The sequence below is a fragment of the Saccostrea cucullata genome, unplaced genomic scaffold, assembly GCF_032062105.1.
Source record: "Saccostrea cucullata isolate Sc308-1 unplaced genomic scaffold, CSIRO_AGI_Scuc_v1 ctg438, whole genome shotgun sequence".
In the NCBI taxonomy this organism is placed as follows: Eukaryota; Metazoa; Mollusca; class Bivalvia; order Ostreida; family Ostreidae; genus Saccostrea; species Saccostrea cuccullata.
Genome location: NW_026935125.1, coordinates 275,635 through 296,446, shown reverse-complemented (window position 1 = coordinate 296,446; position 20,812 = coordinate 275,635). Strand labels below are relative to the sequence as shown.

At 33.4% G+C, this 20,812-nt stretch overlaps 2 protein-coding genes across 4 annotated transcripts; one reads left to right on the top strand and one right to left on the bottom strand.

Annotated features, from left to right (window-relative positions):
• Window positions 1–875: 875 nt before the first annotated feature.
• Window positions 876–14,953, bottom strand: LOC134241955 (general vesicular transport factor p115-like). Of its 2 annotated transcripts, none has more exons than XM_062723963.1 (23): window positions 14,804–14,953; window positions 10,436–10,522; window positions 10,277–10,341; window positions 9,826–9,899; window positions 9,630–9,739; window positions 9,354–9,512; window positions 8,954–9,074; window positions 8,464–8,654; window positions 7,877–7,952; window positions 7,655–7,719; window positions 7,369–7,457; window positions 7,018–7,172; window positions 6,499–6,704; window positions 6,107–6,217; window positions 5,610–5,731; window positions 5,231–5,412; window positions 4,782–4,900; window positions 4,224–4,362; window positions 3,801–3,919; window positions 3,342–3,557; window positions 2,592–2,729; window positions 1,621–1,782; window positions 876–1,361 (listed from the first exon to the last, which is right to left on the bottom strand). In XM_062723963.1, the coding sequence occupies exons 1-23, from the start codon at window positions 14,870–14,872 to the stop codon at window positions 1,299–1,301; spliced, it is 2,838 nt and encodes a 945-aa protein (XP_062579947.1). In that variant the 5' UTR covers window positions 14,873–14,953; the 3' UTR covers window positions 876–1,298. The 2 variants fall into 2 exon arrangements, with proteins under 2 accessions (XP_062579947.1, XP_062579948.1); XM_062723964.1 differs by having other exon boundaries at window positions 876–1,355.
• LOC134241956 (elongation of very long chain fatty acids protein 5-like) lies at window positions 14,932–19,903 on the top strand. Of its 2 annotated transcripts, XM_062723965.1 has the most exons (4): window positions 14,932–15,004; window positions 18,321–18,387; window positions 18,818–18,966; window positions 19,301–19,903. In XM_062723965.1, the coding sequence occupies exons 3-4, from the start codon at window positions 18,820–18,822 to the stop codon at window positions 19,862–19,864; spliced, it is 711 nt and encodes a 236-aa protein (XP_062579949.1). In that variant the 5' UTR covers window positions 14,932–15,004; window positions 18,321–18,387; window positions 18,818–18,819; the 3' UTR covers window positions 19,865–19,903. The 2 variants fall into 2 exon arrangements, with proteins under 2 accessions (XP_062579949.1, XP_062579950.1); XM_062723966.1 differs by lacking the exon at window positions 14,932–15,004 and having other exon boundaries at window positions 18,244–18,387.
• Window positions 19,904–20,812: the final 909 nt, after the last annotated feature.

Sequence of the window (20,812 nt, the reverse complement as noted above, 5' to 3'; positions counted from 1 at the left end):
AACCAACACAATCTAAGAATGCTTTCTTTTTAATGACTACTCATGGCTTTGCTGTTCTTGAGAGCATTTTGAATATTTCAGTGCAAATTTTGATCCCTCTCAGCATCCACATCCTACCCTGAAGATCTCAATTTGAACAAACTTGAATTTACACATATAGAGAAGGTTTTATATGTTTCAACCTTTTTGGCCCAGACATTTTATAACATTTTTCAAAAGATACCACAAACTTTACACTTATTCTCTTAAATGACATTGTGGCTTTTCAATTGAACAAATCTGAATTCCCTTCATTTAAGGATGCTTTGTGGCAAGTTTGGTTGAAATTGGCCCCGTGATTCTTGAAAAGCCGTTGAAAATGCGAAAAAATTACAGACGAACAGACACAAGGCAGACAAAATGTGATCTGAAAAGCTAACTTCAGATTTCAGCTCAATTGAACTAAAGAGTTTTAAAAATCTGAAAAACTACTGGGCCAGAAAAGTTGAAACTTGTGTGGAAGTGTAGATTCTAAGTTACTTAAATCATGCCCCTATGAGGTTGGTTTGGGCCACAATAAGTGCAATAAGGGGAAAATCTGGTAAAGTCTAGGACTTAAGTTCCGCATGTGAGGATTGTGGCCCATGGACCTCCTGATTAAAGGGAAGCAATGGAACAGATTGAGTTATCTCAAAGCATTGCATCTAAATATGAGGATCTTGTTGAAATCACTCCTTCACTTGGTTTCTGGATGGAAAATTTAGTAAATAAAATCAATGTCTTAAAAGACCTTTCTGATCCTGGGTGTTATTTGTGTTTAAGATACAAGGAACATTTAGATATTATTTGCATCACCCTTTTCCTTAAACATGACCACAAGAGAAGCTGATTATTAGTTATTATTTAGTGATTTATTATGAACAACCTGTTACAATAAATGTGTACAAATCTTAAAGTTGTCACTTATGATACAGAAATGTATTCAATAAATAATTCTAAAATTCTTTCATTTTCAATAAATACTTTCATAAAAAAAAAATGATCTTCCCAGCAAAATATACAGACATGGACAGAATGGAAGAATTAATCTGGTATCCATTTAGAATTCATGCAGAAAACATTCTCTAGAAATAGTTAATTCAGATTTCTTACAATTGCACTTTTTGTCTCTTCTATCTATCACAGACTAGATTCCCCTCTTGTTCTTGGAAAGCTTTGACCTTGGCCCTTAAAGCGTCTCTTGTTTGACATTTTTTAATGTCTACACTAAAAGCATTTAAAATTTTGTTAACTTTTATAAATAAACTATAAAATCTTTGTTAATCTTCATCAACATCATCGTCATCTAAATCATCATCGTCTTCATCATCATCATCCTCTACCTGGAAAAGAGATGTACCTTAACATTTAACAAACTATAAATTGTGACTGCTTTGAACAAAAAAAATGATTTTGTTAGTCATGCATATAATAAAGCAACGAGAATAGACTTCAAATACTGTAAACAAACTTTTATTTGTGATGACTTATTTTGCAATGATGAGGGTCTTGCGAAAGTTGCTAGCAGGTGAATAAAAGTTGGTTTACAGTATAAACAGTGTTCAAATATATGTATACAACTCGAAGTGAATCTGAACTTACTGGAATATTGTTTTCTTTCAGTAATTTTTTGTAGTTCTCTATTTTCGTATCTTGGTCGGCCAGCAGCACTAGGAGATCTTCTTGTTCTTTTTTCAATGTCTCTAGTTCCTCTTGTACTCCTTCTTTTTCTTTAAGTACAGTATTCTTTTCTTCTTCCATTTTCTTTTAACGGAAAAAATAAATACGTTATACACTGTAAAGCCATAAAATGCTCTGCAGATAATCAAAACGATATGAAGAATAAGCTATTCCCTGTTATTCCGGGTTGTCCCTAAGAATTCGGGCCAGAGAATTTCAGATCCTATAAGGCCATAATAAATAAATTGCTAGATTCTCATCCGAATTTTTTCAAAAATCGAGGCGGGCGGGCGGCTTTTATTTTATATATTTTATTTTTTCAATTTTGCAGATTTTTTATTGACCTGGTCAATCGGTGTAATTTTATCAATTATACCCGAATAAAAGTCATATTAAAGGTTCAATTATCTCGTACTTCACATCATCACCAATCTTTTTCAACCAATGACCCTTGTTTAAAATATATACGCATACGTATTACAGCAATTGCCATCTTTTCAGCTGTCAAAATCATGTGGACTTTCGCGGGATTTAAAACGAAAGTAGAATGGTAGATGAATACTGATCCGGATCCGAATTAAGACGAAGAAAAAACAGAAATAAAAAAAATCGAGGCGGGGGTATAAAATCGGGGCGGGCGGGGATGAGAATCTAGGAATATTTTTATTATGGCCTAATGACATAAAACCTGGTTATTCTTCTATTTTCCCCTCAACCCTCTGTTAGGAACCCTAAACCCCTTCTGCTTTTTATCCCCTGCTACTTTAATTCTAGAGCATAACCTGTTTAATATATTACATTTTAAAAAAGATATATTAAATTAATTAAAAATTTTAAGCCTCCTTGCCATTCCTTTAAGTACATTTTTGAGTACTTCTGTACCCTATACTTACATTAAATTTATCCAACTGCTTTAAATTCTCTTCATTTGATTTCTTCAGTCTCTCCTGCAGGGTCATTTTTTCCTCCATTAGTTTAGCCATTTCTGCTGGATCTGCCTGGATTTCAGCAGTGCTCTCTAACCTTTGTTTCTGCAATAAGCATAATGGTTTTGATAAAAATGAACATGTTTTAAGAAATTAAAGTAAATTGAATTTTAGCTATACAGTGTATTACTAATTCATGTACATGTATGTGCATATCACTATCAAGGTTCCTCTGTTCTTTTAGTATCTATTCTCATTGTAGCAAATTATGATTACAAATAATTCAGGAGCTAAAGCAAATAACTACCAGTAACTGAACACCTACCAAAATGTTATCATTCAGCCAAAGGTCTTATTATTATAAATGTACCGGTACTTGAAATTTTATCATAATTTGGCAGATATCATACAAGTACATGTACATAAAAATGCATTAAAACTACTGAAAATAATCTCCCTTACATGTATATTTAAAAGATTATTGGCTGCAGGTTAAATAACTTCTAAGTACTTTCTATTCTTTTTTTAAATTATTATTTCCTTGATCCCTGATGAGTCTGTTTTTTTTTTCCGGCAAAGTCAAAATCATTGTTTTCACTTATTTCTAAAGCTTTTCCTGATGAGATAACTTGTGTAAGTTTACAGTAAATATTTCTTCTCACTATCTATCTATCTCTCGTTAAAAGCTATACTATATGATTTCCCTATCATACTTACTAAAGACTGAATCTGGCTCTGTGCCTCATTATTTTGAACACCAAGGCGGCTAATTTCGTTATCTTTTTCTGCTAAGCCTGACCGCAGTTCATGTAATTCACTTTGAAGTCTATTAATGGTTGTTTGTAACACTTCTGATTCACTAGGGACAATATTCTCCTTATCCTCTTCCTCATTATTCACAATTCTGGCCTCTAACATTGTAACATCTGTTTTCTGAAATTGCAAATTTAACTACATGCATTTCTTGAAGATGATTATTTTTTTCAACAAAAAGCATCACTCTTTGCCAATGTTTGTTAATAATATGTCAAAAATTTTCAACTGACAATTAAGCTCCCATCCCCCATCCAACCATTTCTGAAATACAGATTAACAAAATAACAAGAAATGTTACTCATGAACACAATTATTGTTCTGTGTACACTTATTTGGCTGTTACAGCTGTAAAAGACTTACTAATTTTTCTATAGAGGAGTCTTTGTTAGCATTATCTAATCTCATTTTCTCTAACTGTTCTTGCAGAGATCTAATCTCCTCGTCTTTCTTTCCATCTGCTGCCTGGTTAGATTGAGCACCTGTTATGAAATAATCATCTCTTCTATATATATAACCAGGATGACACCAAAATACAAATGGTAATGTTTGCTATTAATCTTACGATACTAGTATATTCTTCACAATTTCTGATCAAGAAATGTTTTTTTTTTATTTTACACGTATATCTTTCACATATAATGTCAAAATAAACTGTACATGTATATAAACATTTAAAATTACAGATTTTTAAAAAAATATTTCTAAGAAACAAGTTTAGTTGCTCTTGTCCAGCAAAAATACAAATACAATACAAATACAATCAAATACAATTTGATATTTAACCTTTCTGCACTTTGAGTAGAGCGTTCTGATCCTTGAGTTGCTGCACCTGTTCCTTCAGTTGAGTGATTTCTTCTGCTGACATGGAATGTTTAGACTGTAGTTCTAAGTGTTTCTGCTGAAGGTCATTCAACCGTTGATCCTGTATGTGGAATAAGAACAAAGCAATCACACAAACACACCACAGATACATGTAAATCTGTGCTAAAATTGCTTAGCAGGGAATGATCCATTTCCTTGTGATTTTCATTTGCTATTTAAAATACCATATCAGTTGCAATTTCAACGAGATGTAAATTTAGCAATTTGTCCCAAAAAAAATTGGTATTTTATTTTCAGCAAGATGTAATTTTAGCAATTTACAAAAAGCTCACTAAAGAAGCTATTACAAAAAAAAGTTCAATTAATTTTTAGTGATAATTAATTTTAGCGATCTTGGCACCCTTGCTAATAATGCCAAAATTAAATGCTTGCCAAAAATTCTGCTTATACAGTATCTTCTCATGTCATGCCCTCAAAGAATAAAATATCTACTTGAAAATTTGTCTTGAAAACTGCTACCTGCTCCTGTATGATATCTTTATACTGGTTGACCACCAGTTCATGTTGCTGTAGGTTTGCTAACTTGGCTTTATTTTCCTTCCTTCCTGCCTCTGTTGACACAGCATCTAGAGCTTCAACTGTCAGGGAAAACACAATTTCAATTCAATTCAATGTGATCTTTCAATTTAATAATAAATGAGAATTTAATGTACATTGTTATTTTTTAAACAGAACAAGATGTGTATGTGAAACACTATGCTTCCAATGGTAACACAATTCTCGATTGGGGTGTTGACTGAAGTGGTATACACATCCCCTTGACAGTGCAATAATGATGGACTACCTTAAAGGTGACAACAGACAGACAGGCAGGAAAAAAACAATATACCCCTGGGATCTTTCAATCCAGGAGGAATAAAAAAAATTTGAAGAGTTCTATTCACCATTAAACTATAAAGACACTTTACCTTCTAAAGCTTTAAATAATCTTGTAAACTCATAATCAAAGGTGGCTTCAATGGGCTGTTTGTAAAAGACATGTGGTTTTTTGGCTGCTTTAGTGTAACTTTCACCCTTGGGAACTTGTGATAATTTTTCTGTGAAGGTTTCAAGTCCTATCCGCTTTTCAATAATTTGTCTCAAAGAGGCTCTGCAAGCAATAATGTAATTTTACTCTTCGTTAAATTCTGACTTTATTACATGCAAAATATTACATACAAATATCACATTTGAATTTTCTTGTATATTTTTGATATATTCCTGCTACAAAAACATCAGTTAAAATTTTACTATCAAAGTTCAAGTATGAAATATAAATCAGCTGTGGATAGCCCGTGGTATACATACTTGTTAAATGTTTCATTCTGTTCATCATTATACAGAATGGTAATACCCAGAAGGAAGGCACAAAGACCTTGCACCATGGACTCATTTTCATCACTATCTGAGGCTGAAACTTGTGTGATAAGCTAATAAAGGGCTAAGGAATAAGATAATGCAATTTTTTTTCTTCAAATGCACCACATAATCCATCAAACGTAAACACATGATCATACTATATTAACAAAGATCACACAAGTGTAATATGGAAAGGAAGAATGATTATATTAAAATTCAAAATACATATATAACACATATGGCTGGACAGGCATCACTAGAACTTAAATGTTCCACTGATCCAAGATGATGTCCTCAATCCAGCATAAATTCCTACACAACACAATGGTCATATACAGAAACTCAATGTTCTATCATTTGATATTCAAGACAGAGATGAATTAAACCAGGTAAATTAAACCAATTAAATTTATCAGGTTCCAAATAGACAGATTGTAAAAGGATACATATGGAACATTAGCAGTGTTGGCAAGGAAATGAGCAACAGTGATGGGGGAGTCTGTTAGCCACACACACAATAACTGTAGTAAACCAATCCGGGTCTGCAGCTTTCCTCCCTGAAAAAATGGAATTTATGTTAAAGAAGTTAAAAAATTCCAATCACTTTTAACTGTAAGATAATCATCATTTTACATGTATATATTTACTGACTAATCAGAATACAAATCTTTATTAATTTTGTACCATTTGGAAAATGGTGATTCATTTCTCTTCTCTTTTCATTATGAGAAAAAATTGAAACCAAATACGGCCACAATCATTTAAAAAAAAAAATATCAGGAATATATACTAATCTTATTCAAAGGAAGCACAAAAATTCACATTTTTTTTTTTTTACCTGAGCCAGAATATTACAACACTGTTGTAGAAGTGAGACTGGTGGACTACCGATACTGGTGGCCAGCTGGACCCGCAGTAACTGCTCCTTCTGTGTGTTGTTCTCCAGTATGGCGTGTAACAAAGCCACCGAGGCAAACCAATTAGACAGTGAGTCAGCACTGAACAGACCTCCACACAATAACTGTCCCGCAGTTATCTGGTTTGCTGTAAAACAAGTTGTTTTTATAACATGTAATGTCATTCCCTACAATAAATGTGGAAAAGTACATGCAATATAAAAAGAACACTTGCTTATGATTACATCTATCATTATAATGTTTTCTTCATAAATATATGCCTTTTGAGAAATTTATTATTCAAATAGATTACATTTATTTTTTTAACCAATTTGCTGATTATAATTGCTAAAATTTTCATCTTCACAAAAGGCAACTTTTGGTTAATTTCCACAAAGCTATCTTTTTTTTCCATAATAAAAATGTTTATTATTTATCATTTGAAAGTCAAACTGGCGTACCATCTGATGAGGTGGGTAATAGCGTAGTTACAATCTGTGATTGGCCGACTTCATTCTTATACAGGAAGGACTGAAAGCAGTAGAGAACAGCACACCTCAGAGGGAAGGGTTGCTTTTCATTCACCATTGACATCAACAGGACGACAATGGCTGGCCTACAAATTACAAGAACAAAGACATCAGTAAAACATACTGAATAAATTACATGTAGTAATAATACATCGCTTAGTGTTAATATTACATGTAACTGTGCAGATTGAGGCATAACATAAGTCATTTATCTGAATCTATCTAAAATCAAGATTTTAAAGTGAATTATCCAAAACATGTGTGTAATTTTCAGGTAAACACCTTGGGGGGTTTGAAGGCGCCATTACAGAAGCAAAATATTCTTGGTTTTGTAGGTTTCCTCTGATGACCTCTGCCACAGTATTAATTGTCTGCAAGGAAGAAAAATGGCATTAATATGATATTTACCTATATATCATTCTCATGATTACATGTACTTTATCTAAGAAATGCAAAATGTTCTATTCATTGATATCCACTAACTTCCCAACAATGCATTTACTTGAAAAAAAAATCCTAGAAAATCAAATGATCAAGTATTTTGCTATAACATGCTAACACCACTCACTTCTGTTAAAACATCAGCAGGAACTCCACTGGCCATCAGAATTGTACACAGCTGCTTCAACAAACCTAAAATTAACCAATCAAGTCAATCACTACTAAGGAAAGCATTGGTGAATTCCCATTTTCAGGATTATTACCATAGAAGAAATTTCCTAAAAGATGGTACATTCAATCAGAAGCATTTACTCTTTAGACAAGCTGTAAAATTTGACTTTTAACCTACCACATTGAAACATGGTCCTCTGACAGGCTGTTATCTGTTGTTGGGGACTATTGGGTGACACAAGGCACCTCACCAGCTACAAAGAGGGAAAATGTGTCGAGTCAATTAGTATTACATGAGCAGACAGACAATCCTGTATCAATCATGATAATTGTTTCTATTCCTCAACAATGCACCTTTCTCCATATAATATAAAATCTTACACATTCCAAGAATAACATATTAAACTTCAGTACATCATAGAATATTAAGAGTATTTTGATTGAAAAAAAAATATTTTATGGCATCAAAGTTTTCATTTGATTATATGTACAAAAATTTGGAGACAATCTTATCTTAAATCTTATCAGGACAGCAAGTAAGAACTTATGTGATGTTATATTTTGAAGGGGTTTAATTTTTTTGTTTATGAGGGATGAAAAGATCTATGGTTTTTATGTCCTCCACGAAATGTAAATTTTCACATGCATTACAACTCATCAATTCTTCATATTCAAAATCAAATCCCCATTAACTAAAATATTTTCCTCAAACCATGAAACTTAGAACTCTGTGATAGTGAGATGATATAATATCCTGTGTCTGACCTGCAGCATGAGGTGGAGATTGGTGACTTTTTGTGCTGACCAGCCAGCCTGGGAGTGAGTGTGCTGTGAATCTAGGTCAAAGTACGGGGTCAATCGCTGGATGTAGCTGCTCTCCCGGAAAAAATTCTGGTTAGATGAGTTGTTCTTCAAAAGTGTAGTGAGTAGAAGTAGACAGTCCTCCACAACTATACCTTAAAGGGTATATACAGGCATGGTTTAAAAGGAGGAAATAAAAAAAACATGCAATGAAAGAAATAAGACTATTCATTAAACCCATTACATGTATCTCCAAGCTAATTGGACAAAGAAAAATCTTTGAGATATTTAAAGTTTTAAGATTTTGAGGTTTAAATAAAAAAAAAGCACTTGAGTCTATTAAGTCATTTTGACATCCAAATGATCCAAAGAAGGATTCTATTTTTAACTTTCAAGATTTATCATATTTTACAACAAGTTCTGTTGGAATGCAATGATATAAGAGTAGACGTACCTCCATCACTATTGCCTTCATCCTTCACAATGTCCAACAATCGCTCAAAAGCATTCTCAAATGCCACAATCTTCTGTAGGTTTGTATTGCCTTTTGTTAACTGAGTCAGTAGTAGCAATGCCTGAAATACAAAACCAGGAACACATACAGTATCATGAAATTAACAAACTACCTGGATAGTGAAATGCAATGTGTCTTCCGACTTCCTATAACTCTGCATCAGCGTATGCACTAAATGTTTTCATAATGACCCTTTCATGTTTTTAACTGAAGAAGTATATCTGAATGCTCTTCAGAAGACCATGAATTGATGAGCATTCATATATACAGTAACAGTAGTTCTTCAGTTTGCTACCATTGTGAACAAAACTTTTCAATGGAGACTACAAAAAGTCCTTACATCATTACGAATAATCTCTCTGCTGTCAGATAAAAGGTCCATTAGTTTGGACACACCCATGGGACTGACAAGGATAGCCTCCTGTAGTTCTTTGCCTTTATTAGTTAGAAGAATGGTCAATAGCTTAACTGTTGGCCATCTCACATGGAAGTCATATTCCTGAAACAAAAACAGTCTCATCTCAGTTATATACCAATAAAGCAAATTCATATTCAGTGTATGTGTATTCTTAGAATAGATTCAAATTAATAATAGATTTTTGTGACGCAAACTGACCTCCAAGAGTGAGAGAAGGAGGGAGACATTTTCTTTTTTCTTGGTGAATATTTCGGTGAACTGTGCACCCAGATCTCCTGGAAGGTTTGCAGGTACATTAGATTCATCGTCTGAAATGCAAGAGTTAAAAATTATTACTAGTTTCCTTCTCATACATATATATTTCATCTCTATCTCTCTAGTAATACAAACTTACCATCTTCTGAAGGTTCATTAGACAAAACATTGCAGAGGGCATCTAATGCATATCCAGTTATTTCTGAATCACTCCTTTAAAAAATATCAATCACATATAGACAGAATAAAATTGAAGTTTATATTCTATACTTTACCTAAAAACTTGAATTATACACATCTTGAACAAAAAAAAATCAAAAATCAGAAATATCTTCCTCTTATCTTTGGGGTTTAAGGTCCAAAGGTCTTAAAGTTTTACTTGAACTAGAACATATACTTTCAAAATGTTGGATGAGTAGCAATTTGAACAGTTGTTTACAAATGAACAGACAGGCAATAAACACTTCACCATCTAGTCTTATGGATCTATAATCAATGAGTTACAGAATTAAAGGCCAACTTTTCTTTTTGTCAATAATTTTCCAAGTTGTTTTGGAGGGATGTTCTATTTCTTTTAACTGAAATATCACCTGTCTGTCTCCAATGTCTGTATCAGGGTATCCATGGCCTGAGTTCCGACTTCCAGTCGAAATTTCTAAAAATGAAGAAATATAATTATGACAAGAGTTGCATTTGTTTCTATCTAACATCACTTAGAAAAATGAAATATGTAATAGTTGTATATAAACCTTAGACATTGCTTTAAGTGCACGAACTGCATCTCTTCTGTCTTCCAGTAGTGTTGAGGACTGCACCCTATCAACAAGACGTTCAACCTACAATTAAAGGAAAAAAATCAAATTCTGGTACACTAAGATGAATAAATTGTTTAGCTTCCCTGTTTGGTTGAAAATAGTAGATTTAATAGTTTAATAGATTTTTTATGTTTCCCTTTTCCTTTTTTTCCCCTTCATCCTAACACAAAAAAAAAAACAAAACAAAAAACAAAACGAAACAAGAATGGCTCGTGGATATAGTTCTTCAGAGATGGATAAAATAAGAAAGCTCACTAAACAACAAAAGTATCCTATTCCACAAAAATCTAAATCAAAAGCTTGAGACTATAATTAATTGTATTTATAACAAAATAAATGATGCATCCAAATTCAAACAGATGTAGATATGACATAGGTATCTGTAGCAAAATGTGGGATAACATGACCAATGTTTATTGAACTTATAGTTAGTCTACAGAGCTTTTAAACTTATTTTTGGGCACTAAAATTATACAGGTTCAGCATATTATGCCCATTGCTGACTTGAATATAAAAGGAAATGTGGATAAAGTATATATGGGAAAGGCCATATTAGAAGAGAACTCTATTCAGAAGGCAAAAAATTAACAAGTATCTATCTTTCATTAGCCAAGGTTTTTTGGAGTGCTCTGCTGGGTAGCAGAGATGACTATTTCAAATAGAAATGAAATACAGTATGAACTATTTGAAGCAGTCTTTTGCTGGAACTCTTCAGCATCAGAGGTTTAAACTAATGGGATATTTTTATGAAAAATCAACAACTTTATATACTTTGTTGGATTTAAAATGTTTTATTGTGATCGAGACTTCAAAGGATGTCCAAAGGGAAAAGTTGAAGTGGGCAGCTAATTCATTTTAGCCCGTAGTGATTGAAACAGGTGATCAAGGTTGGGGCAAAAAATCTTGAATCACCTTGCATGACACTGGACTGAGGTGTCAAGAGACACCAGACCAAAATATTTAGTCGATCCCTTCAACATCTAGCTGAGATTAACTCTAGACTTGTTGTTGTGGAAAGAATAGAAATGCGTCTTGATCGTATAGTGGTTTATTTTAGACTCTGTTATTAACTATAGAAACATAACGTACAGTATTGTGACGTAACAATAACGTTAACGTACGTTACATAAACCCGCATATAATCCGTGACACTTCGGGCACCGAAATGAATTATACTAGAATATTAAAAAGTTCAAATCAAATTAACAGTTCATTGAAATTAAACAAGTTCATAATCACTTAATTAAGAGGTCCATTCACGGATTCTTTCTTTGGCTTTTATTTTTGACACTCGATCAGAAGAGGGTTTTTTAAGTTCGTTCTCATTCACTTCGATTGGATATAGTTTCACAACTGGTCTGTTGGTAAGTCCATTTTTGGTCCGTAAAGTGGCAGCTCTAACGAATCCGTCTCTCCCCTGTATGAGTTCCTCCACGACAGCTAGTTTCCACATGATCCGAGGTTTCTCCTCATGGATTTGGACAACATCACCGACTTTAATTTTCTGCAACCTGCTTCCATTTGCCGTATAGTACTCTCTGAGTGATGTTAAATATTCTCTCTTCCAGCGGATCCAAAAGTGATTTAAGATAGTTTTTTGATTATCCAGACGTTGGTTTAGACGACGGCAATTCAATGGGTGACAATCGCTTGAATTCTCTTGGTCCTCTGCCGGGTATGGTAAGGAAGTCAGTCTTCTTCCGTGCAGTAGATGTGACGGTGTTAGTGGCTCTGGATCCTCGAGGTCCGATGAAACGTATGTTAACGGACGGTCATTAACTATCGCTTCAACCTCTGTAACTACAGTTTGTAGAGTTTCTAAATCGATGTATGAACGACCGATTATTTTCTTCAGTGTTGTTTTGGTAATTCCGATGAGTCTCTCCCAAAAGCCTCTGTAACGTGCGGATACGCTAACTGGACTGTCTTCAACAAGTCAAGAACTCCATTGAAAGTTTATAAATTTATTTAACAGGAAACAAAACAATACTGTTCAACATTTCACAAAATCTCTGGTGTTTCACAAACTCATTAAAAAAACCCTCTATAACTGGAGTCTTATCCAGTAATTAAATAATTCATGTGCAAGTCTAACTCTCTTAGACCTATTAAAATGATGTTTAATCCTAAACTGGTAATAAACCAGTAATCATGAAAATCCACACCAGTAATATACTGGTAAATAAATATTATTCAATCTCTGAATAAAGTTTTCCCCCACACCACTTAATCAAATTATTTAACCCCAAAAAAACTAAATTAAACACACACCTTTACACTGGTGTAATCTACTGTCTGTAATCTAATCTCTGTCTACTCTGCTGTCTGCAACTCTCGTTCTTACTATATATACGTCATAAAATACTACGAAATGACGTAGAATACGATAACCAATAAGAAACGTCGCGCACCTGATCATCAACCAATCACAGGCGATACGCGATAACCTTATTCCCACGATAACAAAAAGTTGTACACACGTTTCACCATAAAATAGAAACAAGTAAAATATTATAGCTACTTTATAAACAAAATAACTTTCGTAATAATTAAAGAATATCGACATACAATTAATTCAATAAATCGCCACTTACAACTTTTAACATTTTAAGAAAAATGCATTCTGGGAAACCGCACTTCCATAACAAACCATGCGAGAGAAAACATACCAGGTAACAATTTACCGAATAATCGCTAAACAAACACCGTTTTAATTATGTGATCATGTATACAATATAAGAAGCTATAGATAACAATTAATTTAACATCATAACAACATTAAAATCTCGAAAAGCAAACAAAATGACGTATGCGGCAATACACATCGTCTGACAGAATTCGGGGGTCGTATCAAAACACAATGCACTAAAGAAAAATGTAATCAAGTAATACGGTTAAAACTTCGTGATTATAATATCACTGTCACTCTATTTGTCACAGCCTCCATACCATGGAGCTGCCCTTGGAATGAATTTCCAGTTAACTCCCATATCTGCGAGTTCCTCTTTAAGAGTTTTAGATTCAAACAGTTGCTTCAGGTAATTCGCTGCAGACTTGAAAGTTGGCGCATTATCTGAGATGATTAGCTTAGGCACGGATATTCGGCTTGCAAATCTACGGAACGCCCGTAAAAATGATTGTTCTGATAAATCACTGACTGTCTCTAGATGAACTGCTCTTGTATTGGCACATGTAAATAGGCAAATATAAGCTTTAGATTCTCTTTGGTTCCGTTCCTTGACGAATAAAGCTCCTGTGAAGTCTACGCCTGTACTCGTAAATGGCGCTGATTCTTCCGTACGAAAATAGGGTAAAGGCGGCAGTTCTGGTGAGGAATAGTGCTTTCCTTGTACAACTTTGCAAATCACACAATTTCGCGTGACAGATTTTACAGCTTGTCTGATGGCTGGTATCCAAAACTTTTGTCGGATGTATGACACTGTTGCATTCGTGCTAGAATGGCCACTCCGCTGATGAGCATCTCTGATGATCAAGTGTGTAAACGCGTCCTTCCTTGGTAGTAAATAAGGGTTCTTCGTCTCATTGTCTATTTCGGCATAGCAAATCCTACCTCTACAGCGTATGCATCCATCCGTATCAAGAAACAGACGAAGCTGTGTGATAAGAGATGGCTTGGCTCCATTGGAATTCATTTTCATAATTTCATTGGAAAATGCGTTCTTTTGACAGGACCAGGATGTTGTGGAAAGAATAGAAATGCGTCTTGATCGTATAGTGGTTTATTTTAGACTCTGTTATTAACTATAGAAACATAACGTACAGTATTGTGACGTAACAATAACGTTAACGTACGTTACATAAACCCGCGTATAATCCGTGACACTTGTGCATCCTTCAAGCTTCACGTAACTAAGTTTACAACTTGTGAAATGTAATTAACTAAAACAACACAGTGTTTTCGTCATATTCATAATAAGTTTACAGATGCAATAAATTATATAATCTCTTAAAACTGATAAATTTCTAAAGATCTGTAGGAATTAAACAGTTGCTTAATCAGAAATATATATTTTGTTTGGAATGTATTCAATTCACATTGTATCCACACAATTCTTTGAAAAGAAAAAGTAAAATTAAAAAATAATGAGCCCAGCTTCCTTTTCATATGAAACATCTGACACGTATGCCATTTGTAAACATTGTTTACGTTTTAATTTGGCAGAGAAAATTCGAACAACAGGTATCGCCGCATGTATGGTTTTCAAACAACGCAATTTCACAAATATGAGTAATGTGCAATTTTGTGCTCATCTTATGTATGTGTGAGTGTTTAATTTATACCGTTTCAACACCAGTTGGCTGCCCAGCAGTCCCTTGTGGGGCACTTAGATATTTTCGGAAGTAGTCCATCTTTCTGCTTTCGTGGACCTTCTGAAGTACGCATGCGCAAATAGATCGGATCGGGGTCGCGATTCTGTAGTACCTAAGCGGAACCGGCGTGATAGCGGTACGGATCTATCAGATAATTTTCGAGTTTCAGAGGTCAGTGTAATTTCTTATTATGTATATTTTCAAAAAGCCAAGGGTTTTGACAGTCTTTTTTAGAAAAACACATTTTTAATATTTAGAAAAAAAATCCACTGTTATTTCGTTGAAATAAGACGACAATATTTATATAACTTCAAACATTGTCAAATGCTATTTCTAAATAAAATATAGCACTAGAGATCTTACAATCAGATAATTTAGGTGATCTATTTATATGCAGACGTATTTCTTGTGAGATGTAAAATCTCATCTGCAGCTTTTAGCTTTTTTATCATGCCAATATAAATGAACTGATCATATGCATCATTTATTATGTTTGCATTATAAAATTTCAATATAAAGCAATCAACCTTTACAAGCGCTCACAAAAATTCCCTTTACCTCCAATAAAATGTTTGCGAGCACTCGCTCTCTTGAACAGAGATCAGGCCTTAATCAATTGTTTTGGTAGACTTTTGTTTCCCAATTAAGCTTTATATATAAATTGTCTGTGCATTGCTCCATAATTCCTTCATCTCTCAGTAGATTATCTTAACAACAGTCAACTGTCATATTTAGACTAGAATAGATAAGTCCACACTTTTCAAAAGTTATGTCCCTTGGCTTGTTTCATACAGTAAGCTTAGTTTTCTACTATATATATATAGTAGAAAATGAAGGTTTGATCGCTCTGTTGATTGTTTTATATTGAAAATTTATAAATGCAAATAAAATAAATGATCAGTTCATTTATATTGGAATGATAAAAAAAGCTAAAAGCTGCAGATGAGAATGAAGATGAGTATTTTTCATCTCACAACAAATAAGTCTGTAAATGAATAGATCAATTAGTGCCGTGGGATAAACCCATGGAATCCTCACAGTAGCATTTGTAGTTTTCAGAACTGTAACTTTGTCAATTGTGTATAGTGAATACTGATTGCCCAGTGGATTCATCACAGCCAGCCCACATGTTTGGCATACTTGCCAACTCACCCGATTTCGTCGGGTCACAGACACACCCGATTTTTCAACCCGTAACCCGATTATTTTTTATGACCCGGCGGGTCATGCTTATCACCCGATTTTTGCCAAACAACCCGAAAATCTCCCGATTTCCGGATTTGTTCCAGTTAAAACCCAAGCTTAGATCTAAAACAATGCCGATGGATTAATTATCAGTGCAGGTGTAAACAATTAACTGGGTGTTGTTTTGATCAATGTTTGAAGTCAATTAAAATGGCTTCCGATAGAATTAGATCGTTATCAGGGCCAACAGGAACAAATTGAACCAAACACATGTCTCTGATTGAACCAAGAAAAAGAGAAACGATATTTATGTACATATCTAGGAATCTTGGGAAAAAAAACTTTCATTCTAGATAAAATAAAGTGATCAAAGACAGTGTAGGCCTAACTTCACATTTAAAACATATTACAGTAGTTAATTAGTTAAGAGAGAGGAAAAATAACTTCAAAACTGAAATTGGTATACTTTCAAATTTAGCAGAAACTGAAACATGTGAAAATGCTTTTAAAAAAAATGCACTCTTATATACTTCTGAATCAGGCCAATATTGAAATATGCAACCTTCAATTCTCATTTTTAACATGTAAATTAAATCAAATTATATATGAATTTTTTTGTCATAGTAAATTAAATCCTTTTTCAATAAAAGAATTCTCAATACACAAATACTTTTATAAAATTTAATCATGGTAATTATGTCGTGAATGTCGTTACGCGTTATGACCAGATTTTTTACTTTCTAAATCTGGTCATGACCAGATTTTTACATGCTGGAGGTTGGCAAGTATGATGTTTGGTAGCATAAAGACTTAAAGGAGAAATGTTGTTTCTTTCTCTTTTGACCTTTTGATTGACCCTACACAAATTTTGTAAAGTGTACTGGAATTGGACTATACTTATCGAGTTAAACATAAGGATAATTATACTCTCAGCTCTCATACATAAATGTTAGACAAATTTGGTACAATTGGTTGTAATAGTGGAAATTGCAAAATAGCGTATCAGAAAATGTATGAATTTGTCCAGGTTTATCAGAATACATTACAGATTATTATTCATGCAGCTTGCACTTATAATGCATGATTATCTCTTTGCAGTGCATTTTATTTCCAAGAGCTATGGAAATTTTAGCTTTAATCACATTATCAAAAAATAGAAAAATAATGGAGTTTATCACTTCCAAATTTCAGAAATTCTGGAGCTTGGGTCCATGTATAGCAATAAGGAAAAGATACTAGCGAATACATGCATATCTGAGTGAGTAATTAGTTGTGGCAGGACGTAGCCACTTTGGTTAACCGCGTATATATTGTGGGATTAATTTATTTCCTGGATGTAACTATTATCATCATCATGTCAGAATCAGGCCAGCAGGGTCAGTTTCTTAAAAAAAATCTTTCTTAAAGCTTCATAGGATATGATATTGGCATTAGATTACATTTATCAATATTCATAGGGTATACTTTACAATAAGTGACATCGAGTAACAGGAAGGAAATGTGGTCGCTTTAATCTGATTTTTAGAATCCTCTTTTCCATTTCGATGAATGTAAAAATTAGCTGCTGAGGTGGTTGATCAAGTTAAAAAATAAAGAGAGCATCTTCAAATATCAGGTGTATTAATTAATCTTATAGAGTAAGATCTTTCAAAATTAAATGAACTTAAAACCTAACAATCTATGTTACCTATAGATTAATTTGGAGGATGAAGTTATTTCTATAAGTCTGATTTCACATTGTACTGGATTCCGTTTTTTTGACCTAGCTAATATCACATGCCAATTGCCTGTCATATTTATTTACTAAATGTAGGAATAATTACTTTTCATAATGCAAAGATACATGGGTTTCTAAAATAATGGAACATTTTTAATTCAAAAGTCGATATGGACTTTTGTTGTAAAGTTTATTGCAAAAACAGACAGAAATACAGATAAAGATGAACAGACAAACAGATAGAAATTAATATCCCCTGGCCACTTTTAGCGAAAACAGTCACCTGGCTCAAAGATTCATTTATGTATCTTCATACTGGGGGAAAAATCATAAAAATGTACACTAAGATGAAATAATTTAATTAGAAGAAAAAAAGGAACAGTATTTTGTTTTAGCATTAAAATAATCCATTTATAATACCTATTCAATTAGCTTTGAAGGTTTATTCATAGAGGAAAAGGGTCAGAATATAATACATGTAAAATGTCGAGCTAGGTTCTAGATTATGACATTTATTGAGAAAAGTGTCACATTCTGCTGAGAAACAGTAATATACATCCATGTACATGTTTATTTCTTGGACAGGTAATGATGATCAATACTGAGCTGAGCTTCAGGTGTACCCTATAATATACAGCGTTCAGAACAGCAGGTGAGAGGGTCACATCTGGTAAGCTATATTATTGATCTATTTATCAAACAAGAAATACATTGTGATTATGCTGTATACATTGTATTTATGCTATGATATATAGGTCTGAGATTCAAATTTATGACTTAATGTAATGAGTTAGAATAAGAAATATCATATGAAGAATTTTATATCTTGGTGCTCATTAAAGGTATACAATTATCAAACTATAGGTAGAAAATAAAAGTACACAGTACTAGACTACTAATTATTAATCTTTACACATCATTCTGTAGAAGTAAATGTAGCTATTTATCCGAGTTTGATGAATACAAATATTTGACCAACTCGGACATTTTACAATACACAAATAACTTCAAAATAACGTTGGTTTGATATGTACATGTAGTCACTATAGTTACATGTACCAGTTTTCTGTTTCTTTAAAGAGTGATGGCCTTGACACTGGAGAGCCTTCTGGGGTTCCTGAGGGTCACGGTTTCTCTACCCTCCTTCCCAGTCTGCTGTTGTTACTTGGTCATGATCCTCTTCCTGGCCCCCATATGGCAGCGAAAAACATCGCCAGTACAAATCCGTCCGGTACGTTGATTTTTAAATATTATTTTTACAGCACAGTAGTTACAAAACAGTGGTACAATTTCTGCTAAAAAGACCTTGTGAAAGAGAATTACCTACACACACACCCTTCCAAAAAAAACAAAGACTTTTTATCAATGCACTGCGTAACAACATTATTAATAAAATACTACACTTTCCAAATAATTGCATCATTTTCACTTTTTCCCCCTTTCATAATTGCATTAATTTACACTTTTTTCCCTTTCATAATTGCATTATTTTCGGTTCAATTTCTCCTTTTCATGACTAAACCTCTTTCCATTAAAAGATAACTTTCTTCTATAAATAATTGTAGATTCTCATCCTCCACAACTTTGCCTGCAGCTTGGTCAGTATCATTGCCTTTGTTGGCTTCCTGAGGGGAATTCTCCAAAGTGATTCAATATTCCAGAAGGGTGACTCGGAGATGTTAAAACCGGTCTACCGCTTATACTGGCTGACGAAGCTGCTAGAGCTCCTGGACACCGTATTCATGATCGTACGCCACCGCCGGCGTCAGATCAGCTTCCTGCATGTGTACCACCATAGCTCGATCCTCCTGCTCAGCGACGTGGCGTACCACATGTATCCTTGGCCAGGAATCGCCTTCTATCTCATGAACAATTCCTTTGTTCATATTGTATTGTATATGTACTATGGCCTGTCGGCTCTTTTTCCCGACAAGTCATTTCCCTGGAAAAGACATATAACAGAGCTACAGATATTCCAATTTTTTGTAGGATTTGTGCATGCCACTTTTGGCTATATGTACCACGGATTTTGTATATATGGGATTTTTTATGGGATTACAATGACAGTTTTGTTCTCAAATTTTTATTATAAAGCTTATCTCGCACCAAAGAAGTTGAAAGCATCTTAATTTTTTTTCAAAGATTTCTTATTGTTAGTGTCCATCACTAAAAAATTTTACCCTAAATGTATTAGAAACAGTTTTCAGATTTTTTGCTCAAATATACTGAACAGACTTTATTTTGAATACTAAAGAAGAATATTGTAATACTCAAAATGTCAAATCTCTCAAAAGCTTCAGTACTTATATTAGCATCAAATGTGTTCCAAATTTGTATTTGTGTAATGAACTACTCTCAGGGAGTATTTATAATTGTAATCTCTTAATTTTATCCAACATGTACATTACACCTTCAACAAATGTTGCTTGAAAATAACTGTGATATTTTCTTAGCTTCAAAACAACGATTTTTATGTGTTTCAGTAGAATTTTACTTTGTAATTATGGTAACATCAGGTAGCATATTCATCTCTTTTATGTCACAGTACAGGTGAAACATGATATTATGAACACTGATATCTCAAACACCACAAAGTGATTTGAGAGTCCCAATCACTTTTATTTTAAAAGAATATAACCCTATAAAGTTTTTTCTAAGATTTTCTGTGTTTTACTTAAGAAATATGTTTTTTTTTCCTGGAAAATCATAAGGGTTACAGAAATATTTTGTATGAGTGACCAGGGGGTTTATGAACCTTGAAGTATTTTTATCTTATAGTTTATTTATTTATAACTTTAAATCACAGTCATCATGCAAACTACAACAACATGAAAGTTATATTTATTTAGATTCCTACCAATTGTAAAAGAATAGTCTCACATTCATTTTTGTCAAAGTTTATAGGACGTGTTAGTGTTATTGTGAATATTTCTTTCACCCCTTTTTTGGTGCTGAATCTGTGAGATTTTGCCATTGAACACACCGGTTAGTGAACTGAAATTTAATTTCAGCACATTAGAGTAGTTATGAAAAGTCGAAACTTATGCCATGTTTTTTTTTTTAAAATAGGAAATAGA

What these genes read in the sequence shown, in the direction of transcription:
- LOC134241955 (XM_062723963.1), bottom strand. Translation starts at nt 14,872, where the DNA reads ATGGACTACTTCCGAAAATATCTAAGTGCCCCACAAGGGACTGCTGGG. An exon ending in GCGCCTTCAAACCCCCCAAG is followed by an intron (nt 7,173 to 7,368) that starts GTGTTTACCTGA and finishes TGTAATTTGTAG; the next exon opens with GCCAGCCATTGTCGTCCTGT. An exon ending in ACACTGCTAATGTTCCATAT is followed by an intron (nt 5,732 to 6,106) that starts GTATCCTTTTAC and finishes GCCCTTTATTAG; the next exon opens with CTTATCACACAAGTTTCAGC.
- LOC134241956 (XM_062723965.1), top strand. Translation starts at nt 18,820, where the DNA reads ATGGCCTTGACACTGGAGAGCCTTCTGGGGTTCCTGAGGGTCACGGTT. An exon ending in CGCCAGTACAAATCCGTCCG is followed by an intron (nt 18,967 to 19,300) that starts GTACGTTGATTT and finishes AAATAATTGTAG; the next exon opens with ATTCTCATCCTCCACAACTT.